Raw genomic sequence first — 13242 nt, forward strand, 5'->3', positions numbered from 1 at the left:
AATTTTGGATTAAATGTCATAATTTTGGATTAATTTTCTATTTCTTAAAATGTTGTTATTGATTGAATTATTAATTACCTACGTTCTTCTTTATTTTTTTACTAAAAAGTACCTATGTTTTGATGTTTAGTTATATGGTAGCTTTAAATAATTATCAAGGTTACATAAATAAATACCTTTTTACATTATTATGTGCAAGTTTTAGTATTCAACTATTGTGTATTAAGTATAAATATAAATGGAAAACCGCCAAATCAATTACCAGGAATAGAGGATTACAAATATGACGTTAAACCTGTTATTTTGCAAAAAGGGAATTAAAATATTACAGTGAGCATCAAGATTACTACCTAAGAACTCTATTAGAACTTAGGATAAAATTATCTTCACCAACAATAGTGAAATTCAATCTTCCAACAGCCCAACCATTGTTGATTGTATAGGCACCACATCGGGCTGGATCTCCAATTACACAGCTACCATTCACTTCTCTCTCAAATTCAAGCAGACCTTTTGCCTTTCTCTCGCTCCACATCTTTCTATCCTCGTCTCTTTCCTTCCTCAGCCATTTCTCAACAGTTCTCTAAATGAATTAGACATATTAGAAAATGAACACTTCATGTTTGCATATGAAGTTGAAAAAAAAACTGACCATTAATGACAAGTTACTTTCTTTCTTAACTTCTTCCATTGGCAAAGCCAACTGCAATTCCCCACGAGCGACGTAAACCTAACCATATGGCACAAATTCAACATAAGAACACTTACCTGATTGTTAGGTGTAGAGACTAGATAATTGAGAAACATACAATGTGGGAAGGCCAATCCTTCAGACCATCGAATGTATGAGTAGCATAAATAATCGATGCTCCTCTTTCTTCACATTCCTTTTTAAGAAATTTCAGTAAATCGGCCCTTGCAAGAAGAACCTACATGAAAAGAATATGATAATTATATTGGATAAACAGAAATGTTGATTTATTTGAAAAAGGAACTGACAAAGCTATACATACTACCTTATATGGTTTTAATAGACCCGCATATCTGCACTCATCTTCTCTGTCCATCAGAGATACCTTGTGCATTCTCCATGACAGATCAATTACCAATACCTACAGGAATCAATTAAGAAGTTTTGAGAGGTGCTTTTTAAAGGATGGGATTTGGGAAAGAGATTCTAATAGTTATCAATTAAGTTCTTCTTTCAAGATTTGATCATAATACTCTAAATATCATCTTTCTCTGCACATATATGCATTTGTATAGCTACCCAAAACCCGCAAAGGCAACCTCTTTTCTTCACTGAAAATAAACCAGAATTAAAGCCATATCAGAATTTCATACAATCATAAGCATTATACAAATAGATTCATCAGATCTAAGCATTGAAAATTGACTAATATATACACATACTAATACTTCATGATTAAAGTTCATCATATCATAACAAAGTGATATGAAATATTGTTAGTTTCTATAGACATTTAAAACCACATTAAGAGACATATCTGTTAGCTCACCCCAATAAAATTAAGAAGATTGATTTTATTCATTCCTCAAGCTTGGAAAAGTATGTGAGTGCTCTAAGTGTTATTTTGGTATCAAATTCTAATGTTGATCATAATTAACCAGGGAATACATGATGATCGATCTGAAATGAACAAAAAAAAAGAAATCTATGTCATGATCCAAATTCTCTATCTCTATAAACAACAAACAATCCTAACCTCAACCAAATCCATGTGAGTGTTATTAGATTAGTTTCAAAGAGAAAAGCCTTTTGTACTTTTCTCTCGTTTTCAGTATGAACGAGAGAAGATGAATTCTATTTTACTTACGGATTTAGACTTGACATCTTCCTACACATAATGACAAAAATACAATGATCGAAACACGAAAACTACATGGAAGAATACACAAGATCAAATTTTTTATTTTTGTGAATACGAGAGAGAAAGGGGGATAAGCATGAAGAACCTTTTACTCACGCTCACGAGCGTGTTGGAGGTATTCTTCTAGATCAAACTTCCTTCTGAAAGTGTTGTCAACACATGTCGCTTACAAATCGATGACATTCAGTTTAAAGTTGTGAAAAAATATACAAACAAATCATATACGTGCATGTAGGGGTGTCAAAAATGAACTCGACCCGCCAACCCGACACGAGTCGACCCGAAGAATATTGGGTTAGGGTTGGGGGTTTTCGGGTTTGAATTATTTTGGGTCAGACCCAAAATATAACCTGAAAAAGAAAATTGGGTTGGATTGGTTTCGGGTCAACCCGGGTTGACCTGAATTAAAAAATCAGGTCACTCATCAACCCAAACCCACCCACCCAACCCGACCCACCTAATATATTAATAAAAAAATAACTTGCCTACCTTACAAAAAAACTCTAACCCTAACGGGCCTAACCCGTATCCTTAATTTTTATTCCTTTTCTTCCTTCTGTCTTTCTCACTATTCTTTTTCTTCCATCTTTCTCACTTCTCTTCAATATACATTCCTTCTCTAATTTTCATCTTTTTTAATCTCTTGAACTCCGCTAGTATCCAGCAATAAAATGAGTTCACAAATTAATCTTGATCTTGAGGAGGATAGTGTGGAGGGTTCACCCATGGTAAATTTAGATGCAAATAAAGAAACGTGCATTGATTCCCAAGATCAAGCCTCCAAAACTGGTATTGGTAAACGAAAGAGACCATTAAAATCAAAGTGGTGGCAGTATTTTGATATTCTTCCTAAAATAGAGGGAGAAGATTTGTGATGTAAATGTAAAGCATGTGGAATTACATACAAAGTTGATAGTAGCATAGGAACAGGTAATCTTCGTCGTCATATCCTTAATCAATATTCTAGACAGAAAACTCGTGATATTGCTCAAGATTTGTTAGAACAAGGGGATAAAAGTCTTAATATTAGGTCTCAAAAGTTTAGTTAAGAAAGATTTAAAGAGTTGCTAATCTTAGCAATTGTGAGGCATGATTTACCATTTCAGTTTGTAGAATATGAGGCCGTTAGATCAATATTTACCTATTTGGAACCTCAAGTCAATCATTTCACTAGAAATACTGCAATTCAATCATTTCACTAGAAATACTGCAATGACTGATATTCTCAAGATGCATAAAAATGAATGCAATAGGATAGCTCAAGAAATGCATTCATGCCCTGGAAAGATTTGTTTCACATCTGATTTGTGGACTTCAATGGAAAACCTCAAAAGAGTCAATTAGAGCTCTCTTTGGAAGAACCGAAAATTGACAGAGATAAAAAATTTGATGTCCTCGCATTTTGGAAAGCTTACCAATTTAGGTATCCTGAACTTGTAAAAATGGCCAGACATATCTTGAGTGTTCCAATTTCTACAGTTGCTTCAGAATCGGCTTTTAGCACCGGTGGTAGGATACTTGACCAATATCGTAGTGTAATGAAGCCTAATGTTGTTGAGGCATTAGTTTGTTGTAGAGATTGGTTAGTTGGACAGAATGGTCAATGGCTCGTCTTTTTATTTTCATTTTAAAGTTATTTGTTCGATTCTTTGACTAATATTTTCTTTTTGTAGAAAATACTAAGGTGGAGTTGGATGATTTGACTGAAAATATTATGAGTTTATTCATAAATGGGGATGATGGCTCAAATACTACTTAAACTTATTTCAAGGTTGGGCTCATACAAAAAGGTGTACAACGATGAAGAAGTGGAGTTTGAACTTGAAAATACTTTTGTGATGATTGAAGAATTTTTTTATAATGATATCATAATTTCGTTGTGTAATATTTATTTTGTGAAAATTTTGAATTTTCTAAACATAATTATTATGTTTATGCCAATTTTATTATTTTTTATTTAAATTAAAGTATTATTATTAAGCAAAAAATTTATTTCGGGTTAGTCGGGTTGGTCTGGGTTTGGGTTCGGGTCGAGTTTGGGTTCGGGTTAAAAATTTTGTTATAATGCACCTCCTTCAACCCGACTCGAACCCACCCGACCCACCTGAATTGACACCCCTACGTACATGTATTATTGAACAAACGGAGCGGTCGCGGTCTTGGCAGCTGCTAATCTTGAACGAACGGAGTGTCGTGGAAAAGGGAGCAGGAGCGGAAGTAGAGGGGATAGGGTTTGAGAGAGAGAGTCACAACCCTAAAAATTGAAGATTTAAAATGAGGGTCAAATTAAGCACTTTATATACCATGAAAGACGCATATTACATATACGCGTATTATGTAATATGCGTACATTGAAAGACGCATATTACATAATGCGCGTATAAAAATATGCACCTTTCAATGTACACATATTACATATTACACATAAGTATAATTCGCGTAAGTGTAATACGTGTAAGTGTAATTTGAGTAAGTGTAATTCGAGTAAGTGCAGTCACAAGGGCAAGACGGACATTTCGTAGGACGAAAAAGCCTTTCTTACAAGATTTATCAGACGTGATCCATTTTTGGAATTACACCCATTATCAGGACCATTTCGTCAAATTTCCCTCTAATGATAATATGTATGAACCCATCGTTCAATAAAAACATATAATATATAAGAAAGTCTTTTAATAAAAATTAATTATTTTTGTGATAATTAATTGTTATTTTATTCGTTTATATTTAATAACAAATGTCTTGTTATAATTATATTTAAAATGAGGATATCACTTATTTGGTTGGACATATATATATATTTTTTATTTTACATTTTTATTATATTTTATTATATAGAAATATAATTAAATTTATTTCGATTTCATAATATATATTTTTTAATATTCCCTTATATATAAGAATAACTCTCTTTTGGAGTAGATGTAGGTTCGAGCCGGGCTGAGCAAGACTTTAACAAAAAAAAAATTATAATAGAAAAAGGATATGGCTCCTTAATTTTATTTTATTTTCATTTTTATTCATTATTTTATTTTATAAATCTAAAAAAGTTTAAATTCATGTTCATCATTGGTTAAATATATAAATTTTTTTCATTATTTTATTCAACTCCATTCTAAAAAAAATTAAACTCATTTTAATTTTTTCTAAACTCATTCTAACTGTAATTCCTGGGTTCATCCTAATTGGAGATGTCTTAAGCAAAGGAGTGTGAGGTGGAATGCAGCATGTTTGATTTTTTTAATTAAAGTTATTTTGTTTAAGTAACCCTATCTAAAATAAATTAAACCATATCTAATATAAATTAAACCATATCTAAATTTAACTCAAATCAAATTATCTTACCAAGGTAAATATTAGTTTAGTTTGAAGTTGGGTCAACAATATATGTTCACCCTAGGTAATTGCACAAGGATGAACTGTATAGTCACATTAAATAGCATCACATAATTAACTGTGCTGGCATCAGATTTTTGGTCAAAAGTAACTTTTTATTTCAGAATTACGAAGAAAAGTTAGTAAAGTTAAACGTTAAGTAAAGTAAAATCCTAATCTATCCTATAGCTAACTTGATTGTGAGAGGGGTAATGAAAAAATAGTCATTGATAATTCATTTGTATCACAGTTAAAGAAATTTTCAAAATAATAATGACCTAAAATTGTAGAAGTGTCTAGATTTTGTCTTTAACATTCTCATGGGTCAAAACGTACAAAAAAAAAAAAAAGATTTTCTATATGAATGATTTTTCAAGTAGTATTGAATTTGAATGCCAAACGCTTTGTTTCAACCCTATTATAATAAATGCAATTAAATACACATTTAATAAATAAGTTGAAAATATTAAATAAGATTAATAGACATCTCATGACTGTGCAATATCTATCCCAGTTTCATGATGGCTATGTTACACACGTCTTTTTCTTTTTCTTTTTTGCAGGGCAGGCCAGCTAGAAAATGAATATACAAATAAAAATAAATATATATAGAAGAAAAAAGTTGATGAAACTCGCCCATGCAGTGGTTCGAAGTCTGAATGAGAAAAAAGCAAAATTACTAATGGGTCAAAAACTAGCTAGCTAGGTATTGTCGCTATTTTAAATATCATCCAATAACTTTTTTTTAAATTTTTAAATAAAAAAAATATGTGTTTTGTATTCATTCAAGATACGTTTCAAATTCGAATTCTTACCAAAAAAAAAAAAAAAAAGTAATTCCACAAAACAATCCATGCATTCAAGACATATACAATATCAATCAAATCATTTGACTAACACGATTACAAGTCGATAATCAAACAAATATTCAAAATAACATTGCATCATTACATGGATTCCTTCAAGTTTTATTGTTCACATTAAGAAACTCGGAATGAATGAAAACCCTAACAAAATACTCATTAACCTAGTGTTTAGCTTTTATATGTAATATCAAAACATTTGATCTAAATATTTAAGGCTCTAATCCCGCATTTTATGACTTATCACACAAACAAATGCATCTGTCATTGGTACAGAATCCATCGACTAAATTGAAATGAGAACAGGTTCAATATACTTTTGCAAACTAGATATTGAAAGTTTTTTACTATGTGACTTGGGAGTTCGGAGTGACTTCTTTATATCCTAATTAAGAAGGATGAGTTTCTGGAGAAATGAAGGAAGTTAATCAAAACATGTATTGTTCAACCAATTAATGTTTTATATTATAATCAATGGAGAAGTAAAAATTTATTAAAATAAAATAGACTCGGCATAATGTAACTTAATTGCAGCAAAACAAACCATTTTATCTTAAGGTAAATTATTTAGAAATTTTAGTGTAGGTAGAAATGAGGTAGGTACATATGTCAATATCAAGTCACTCATTGCAACATAATGGATTCTTTTGGTTTGCTTATTTGTTAATAATATGACAACAAATATAATAATTTATATTTAAAGGTTTATTTGAAATTTACATTCAAACTCTTATTCTAATTTTATAAAAATTGACATTAAAATACCATTCCAATTATTATGTTCGAAAAAACTATAAAATTATAATTAAATTTCAATTTTAATGTTATAATAATATAGAAAAAAATATAGGTTTAATATGTTAACTTTTTAAATTAAATAAAATATATTAATTCAGCATGTTCAATTTCTTTAAATAAAATAAGAAACAATCAAATATGATTGACATGTTAATTTTTAAACTAAAAAATATATATATGGATAAATACATGAATTATATATATATATATATTATAAGTTCGAAATTTTAACTTTTTTAACATGTTGATTGTGTTACCGTTTAATTTTAATTCAATGAATTATCAAAAATATCTTAATAATTTTTGTTTAGTTATTTTGACTACAATTCTTAAAAAATGTATATCAATAACATTATTGATTTCATCCTTTCACATATATAATTTGGTATTTGAAAAATAAAATTATTCATTTATTTACGTGATTTAAACAAGATTACAATGAAAAACAGAAATATTGCTTAAAAAATCTCAAAAGATTAAAAAATCACAATAAAAATAAATATTGTCCAATAAAAAATCACACAAGATCAACAAAAACATCAAGTAGTCTTGAATTCTACCATTTCGTAAGTCATATAATGTCATAAAACCTAAAAAAAAAAAATCTAAGTTATATTGTTTTACTAACAAATTATTTTTTTTACTTTTTAAACAAAAAAAATCTACTTTCTTAGTAAAAATTATTTTTAAAATAAAGAGACAAACATATAAATGCCACTATCTCAAAAAATAATAAACATGTCATTAACTTGCATAATGTAATTGTAAAACTCCAATCAAAAGAAAAATAAATTAAACAAACAATAAATATAGAATATGTCTGCAAAATGAAAGACCCATAGAATTGTTTTGAGAAAGACCATGTAAAACTACATGTTTCTCCACAATGTTTTTTTATTTCACCACTTCAAAAGTGGTTGTCCATTCCATTTTTTCACCACATCCAGGATGACATCCAGGAGTCATCTTCATCACTATAGATTATTTCTGTTTCATTATTTTCTCCAACATTGTCTGCTTCTGGTTCATTAGCCGTAGGCATTTCCCCATTAACCAAAGGCGTCGAGACATTGTCTTCCTTTGAACCTAGCATAAATAAGATAAAGGGAAAAATAGATTAAGCTAATCACTTTATCTTTAAAATGGATAAATAAAATTAACTATAATGTAATCAAGGTTTACCTAAGGTTTCACAGGCTTGAACATTAAGGTTGGGAGATGCATTAAGATCAAGCTCTAATGGAGCAGCAACCACCTGAGGAACCATCTCTAACATTCTTCTTCGTTCTTCTGGTGATTCAAGAAGTTCTCTCCTATCTAGTACTTCAAACAATGTAACCACTTAGCAGGTTAAGAATAACAATGATATCAAATAAAAATGTGCAAAGCATGAGAAATTGTTAGCTCTTATGTTTGAAAATGACATTCCTATTTTAATTTAGATTATATTTCATGAAAACACATGGAAAACTATGAGAAATATTAGTGATCTAATAAAGGATATTCTGCTCTCCGTCCTTTCTCATTATAAAAATCGATACGATTGCCCAAAGATACTAATTCTCTTTCAATTGCCTGCAAAATCCAATTCAAAAAGAAACATTATATATATATATATATATATCCCTGACCAAGAAAAAAGATTGAGAAGAAAAAACATACATGATTTGTGATCTCTACATGCAAATATCTGGCCTTCATATCAAGGTCCACCTATTACAGTACAGGGTAATACACGGTATTTTATTAAAATTTAAATTTTTAAGTCAATGCAGTATAATATAAATGAGAGTCATTTAAATCTAATGACAAAAAACAATACAAAAACACAAGTCCTCAAAGTGTCACCAAACATACCCGAATCACAACTGAATTAACCATTTGGAAAACAACAATTAAAACATAAGTCAATATGCTCACAAAAAAAAACAAACATAAAAAACTAGCGTTAATGAGCTTGGAGTTCCTCAAGAAGATCAAACACATATTTTTTTTATACAATTGAAAATATTTTGATGTATAAATCGCCCATGTTAGAAGTCAGAATTTTTTTTAAAAAAAGGTATAATAACAGATTATACTATGGTAATAGGCCTTGGGAGAGACAAATCACAATATAATATATGCAACAAGTTATACAAACACATGAGAGCACTTACTACAGTGGGCCTAGGGATTGAACCATCCTCCACTCTTTTCCTCAAGTCATCCACTTCATCCTGCAAAACTCAAAATCATTATAAAGTTAAAAATACTAAGAAAAAACCATTTAATTATGTCTTCATATCAGAGTCTTCCCACAACTAGATACCATAGAGAGTAGTCTGGTTGTACTCTATTTTCAAACAAACACAAAATTTTAACATTAAAATATATAAACATGAACAGAACATGATGTTATGATGGTTGATAAGCAATCGAGGAGTATTATTTCTCCTTAGTGTCGGTGAGAAAAAAAAATGGGGATTAGAGCGACATCATTGTGGAATAAAGATGGATCAAAGAGGATTATGTTGATTATTTATGAATAGTAGTGTGAAACAACAGAAAAACTATGCAAATGAATGTATTGAGGATAAAAATGAAAATTAAATCAAACTCTAATTGAATATAACAGTTTTACCTAGAAAATAATAAAATTGTTTAGCAAAACTTTTCTTTAATAAGTTCAAGTTTTTTTAATTTTCTTTAGTTACTTGCAGGTCTAGGAAATTGTTGTGTGTAATTTACCTCGTCGAATATACCATCGAATAACTTCTCTACATCTAAGTCAATGTTTACTCTCCCAGTTGAGGCTTGCAGGTTAACCTTCATCTTATCATCCTGCATAATCCGATTCACACCTAACCAAGTATGGAGAAAATTAATCGTAGTTCCAAAATAAAACTAGTGCATCCAATGAAAACATCAAGAATAGATGAAACATATAAAATTGATATAATTTATTAATATGGATGCATGATATGTGCAAATACAAACCTGTTATTAGCACGAGTTGAAAACGGTTTTTTCTGCGAGTAATCCATTGGGTCTGATCTGATTTTCACAAAGCAGCCTATTACTTTGGCATCAAAAGCCTCAGACTCGTTGTTATCCAACATTTTTTTCACTAGACTCTTCATGAGAAAGACAAGCTTGATGTTTTCCTCAACAATTGATGCAAAACAACTTTTTGGACCCTCCTCCTGCACTTCCTCTGTTTCTGCAGCTTCCTTAATTGTGCTTAATGTTCTCTTCTTTTTTGTTGACGCCGTCACACCATCATCATCCTCATCCGATAAAAATGACCAGAATTCATCGTCGAGTACTTCAATGTTTTCAGCAAAATGGAGTTCTAGGAGGTCATATATTTTGTTTTTGTTCAGTGTTTTCTTCTGAAATAGTGATTGTAATCTCGCATCACACAAAACCTTCTTCTTCTTTTCCATACTACATAAGTTGTTATCACTGATGTATCGACTGACAATAGAAGACACCTCATACTGTGATAATTTATCGATTGTCTGTTTACCAATAGATGTAAGAAATTCGATGAGAGCTTCTGATCCCCAGTCAATAAATTTTCTTTTTGGTTTGGCAGCTTTGTTTTTGCTTCCAGACGCTTCATCTTTGGATTTCTTCATTACTTGTGGGGACTTTATTTCTTTTTCTTCATCTTCACTATAGAAGCTTGACATTGTATCGCTTTCTGAACTCTCAACCAAAACTGAGTCAGAACTAATACTTTTGTTCCAATTTTTAAGAGCAGTATTTGCAGATTGAAGATCTTCCGATGTCAAATTCTCCTCCTTCTTAATTATAACCCAATATTCCAAGAATAGACACTCAAATGTTTCTCGATTACTAAAGTCCAAAGAATTCTGCATAGAAAGGACAAAACAAAATTGAAGGACGTGTTCATAGAAAGGACAGTTCATAAAGTTAGAAAGCACATTGGTTGCAATTGCTAAGATGTTTAATAGGATGGTCTAACTGAATTCATATAACTGGATTCTTTCATACCTGAAACTCGAGAGCATGATCTATTAACCCCAAATATTTAAATTTCAACTATCAGTAATTGGTTTTCTTTTTAGTTTAGGAAGCGAGTTCGACCCCCACAGTAATAATCCCACTATAATTATACTTTAAGGTGTTTTTAGTAGGAATCGAAATGATAAAATGCTTACTACTTGAGCTACCATAGTGGATAAATTTTGAGGATAAAAGAAAAATGTGATAAGGGGATAAAGCTAAACAATTTTCTTAAAGAATCTTGAGGCTTCATCAAAGAACATTGTGTGAATTCCTTCAAACATTTTCACTTCACAACTCTATTTGAAAGAAGTTAGCACTCAAGTTTTATTGTTCTCAATGGGGAAGAGAACGCAAAGTCCAAACCTAAGACCAATTAACCAAGTTTTAACTTTTATTGAGTACTAGCAAAACACTTGCTAATAGATTTAAAGCTCTAATCCAGAATCTCATCAAACATCATCAAATGAATTTTGTTTATGGAAAAATTATTGATGCATCTATCATCGCTAAAGAACTAGTCGATTCAATAGATAGAAGACAAAACCTAATAATGGATGGGTTTTGAGGAGAAATGAAGGAAGTGGTCAAAACCTGTATCATTGAACCAGATTCTTCAAAAGCTCAAAATGGCTAAGACAAGGGTTATCCTCTCTACTTTTCACAGTTTTCATGGAAGAACGGTTGAAGATCTTTAAGAAAGAAGTCAGTTTGTGGGAATCAATGCAGGGATTATGAGGCGAACTTATTTTTCACTTCTATTTGCAGACATTATTAGTTTGTTAGTTTAATAAAGAGCAATACATGAAGACATAGGAAACATAAACATAAACATAAACTAAGTCTGTCTTCATGTATTGCTCTCTATCTTAAGAAATTTCTTGAAAATCCTAAGGTTAACAGACATAATTCACATTCATAGCTTCACTTGAAACATAAATCATTATTCTTCACCAAAAACAGACAGTCAAGCAAAAAGAAGAAACAAAGCACACTACTAAAACATAATTTGATTCTAGAAAAATATGCTTCAATTAGAGTAAAAAGAAAATTCAAGCATACCCCATCAGAGTCTACAGTTTCGCCTGCCTCCCCAAGTAGTGCAAGCTTCACACAACTATGACAGAACCCTTTGGTGTCTTTAATACATGCAAAATCAACGCTATCTGCACACCGCTGACACACGCCTTTTGGACAGCAAAAGCAGTGATATTTCGCAGTCTTATTGCAATTAAAACAATAATGACACCCTGTAATAGACAAAAAAAAAATTATATAGCATGACATTTGTATAACTATTGACGTTTATATCAATATGCAAGCAATGATGCTGACAATTTCTTTTTGTTATATGTGTATGTGTAAATCTATTAATGCATGCTGACTCATTTCCTACTCATCCTATTAAAATAAAATAATAAAACTAAAGTTATTTCAGGTTTTTAAAACTAACATTCATGTCTAATTATGTTTCAGTACTTGTAAAACATTAAGAATAGAAATGTAACAATAAAATTATTTTTTTCTACTAAAACCTCTGAAATATAAATTTAGAAGAATCCAAGTTAATTTCAATTGATACCAGTAAAGGTTCAAATCATTCATGTCTCTAACTTATCACTTGTGATGGAAGTATATTTCAGAATGATAACTTTCAATCATTTACAAAAATGGATGTATAAAAATGTGGAATTTCTACAACAATCGAAATAGACACTAACTTTGGCAAATCCTAAGTTGATTACATGACTTTTATTCATAAAAATGAAGGATTTTATTTAAAATGGAAAAAATAAGAAGGAAAAAATGTAAGATTTGATTACTTACCACAAGCCCAATTAGATTTACTACGCAAAAAAGAGTCAACCTTCTCCACACACTCGGGATGATAAGCTTTTAGACACTGCCTACAACCAAAAACCAAATTATAATCATGTTTTGCCCAAACTTCCAAACAAGCAGAAAAAATCTTGTTCAATCAATGTATGAGAACATTGAATGATACTAATTTTTTCTATTACCTAACAATTGCCAAAATATGCATTCAATTGAATACCAAACAACTCTATATCATGTTACAAAGATACCAAATCGCCAAATACTTCATATATGACATAATTGATGTTCCTTTTGCTTTTTACTTTACTCCCACTGTCCCAGATCAAACAAATTGAAATCTAAGTCTAATTTCACCTAAGATTTACTTGTAGAATTCTGAAATTTCCCTTCTTATCCCCACAAATCATTGCAGTTGTGTTTTCAAAACATTACAAAGTTGTAAAATGTGGCTAGATGTTACA

General features: G+C 30.4%; 2 protein-coding genes across 2 annotated transcripts; both read right to left on the minus strand.

Moving 5' to 3' along the window:
* Positions 1-165: 165 nt before the first annotated feature.
* On the minus strand, positions 166-8195 carry LOC124943613 (ABC transporter I family member 20-like). Its single transcript, XM_047484094.1, has 7 exons — positions 8111-8195; positions 7867-8014; positions 1278-1302; positions 996-1112; positions 810-929; positions 653-730; positions 166-583 (listed from the first exon to the last, which is right to left on the minus strand). The coding sequence occupies exons 1-7, from the start codon at positions 8193-8195 to the stop codon at positions 347-349; spliced, it is 810 nt and encodes a 269-aa protein (XP_047340050.1). The 3' UTR covers positions 166-346.
* Positions 8196-9873: 1678 nt separating this feature from the next.
* Positions 9874-12331, minus strand: LOC124943614 (uncharacterized protein At5g08430-like). The gene is made up of 3 exons (XM_047484095.1): positions 12328-12331; positions 12005-12192; positions 9874-10788 (listed from the first exon to the last, which is right to left on the minus strand). Exons 1-3 carry the CDS (start codon positions 12329-12331, stop codon positions 9874-9876), a joined length of 1107 nt encoding a protein of 368 aa, XP_047340051.1.
* Positions 12332-13242: the final 911 nt, after the last annotated feature.

Source organism: Impatiens glandulifera, chromosome 6 (assembly GCF_907164915.1).
Source record: "Impatiens glandulifera chromosome 6, dImpGla2.1, whole genome shotgun sequence".
Taxonomy (NCBI): domain Eukaryota; kingdom Viridiplantae; phylum Streptophyta; class Magnoliopsida; order Ericales; family Balsaminaceae; genus Impatiens; species Impatiens glandulifera.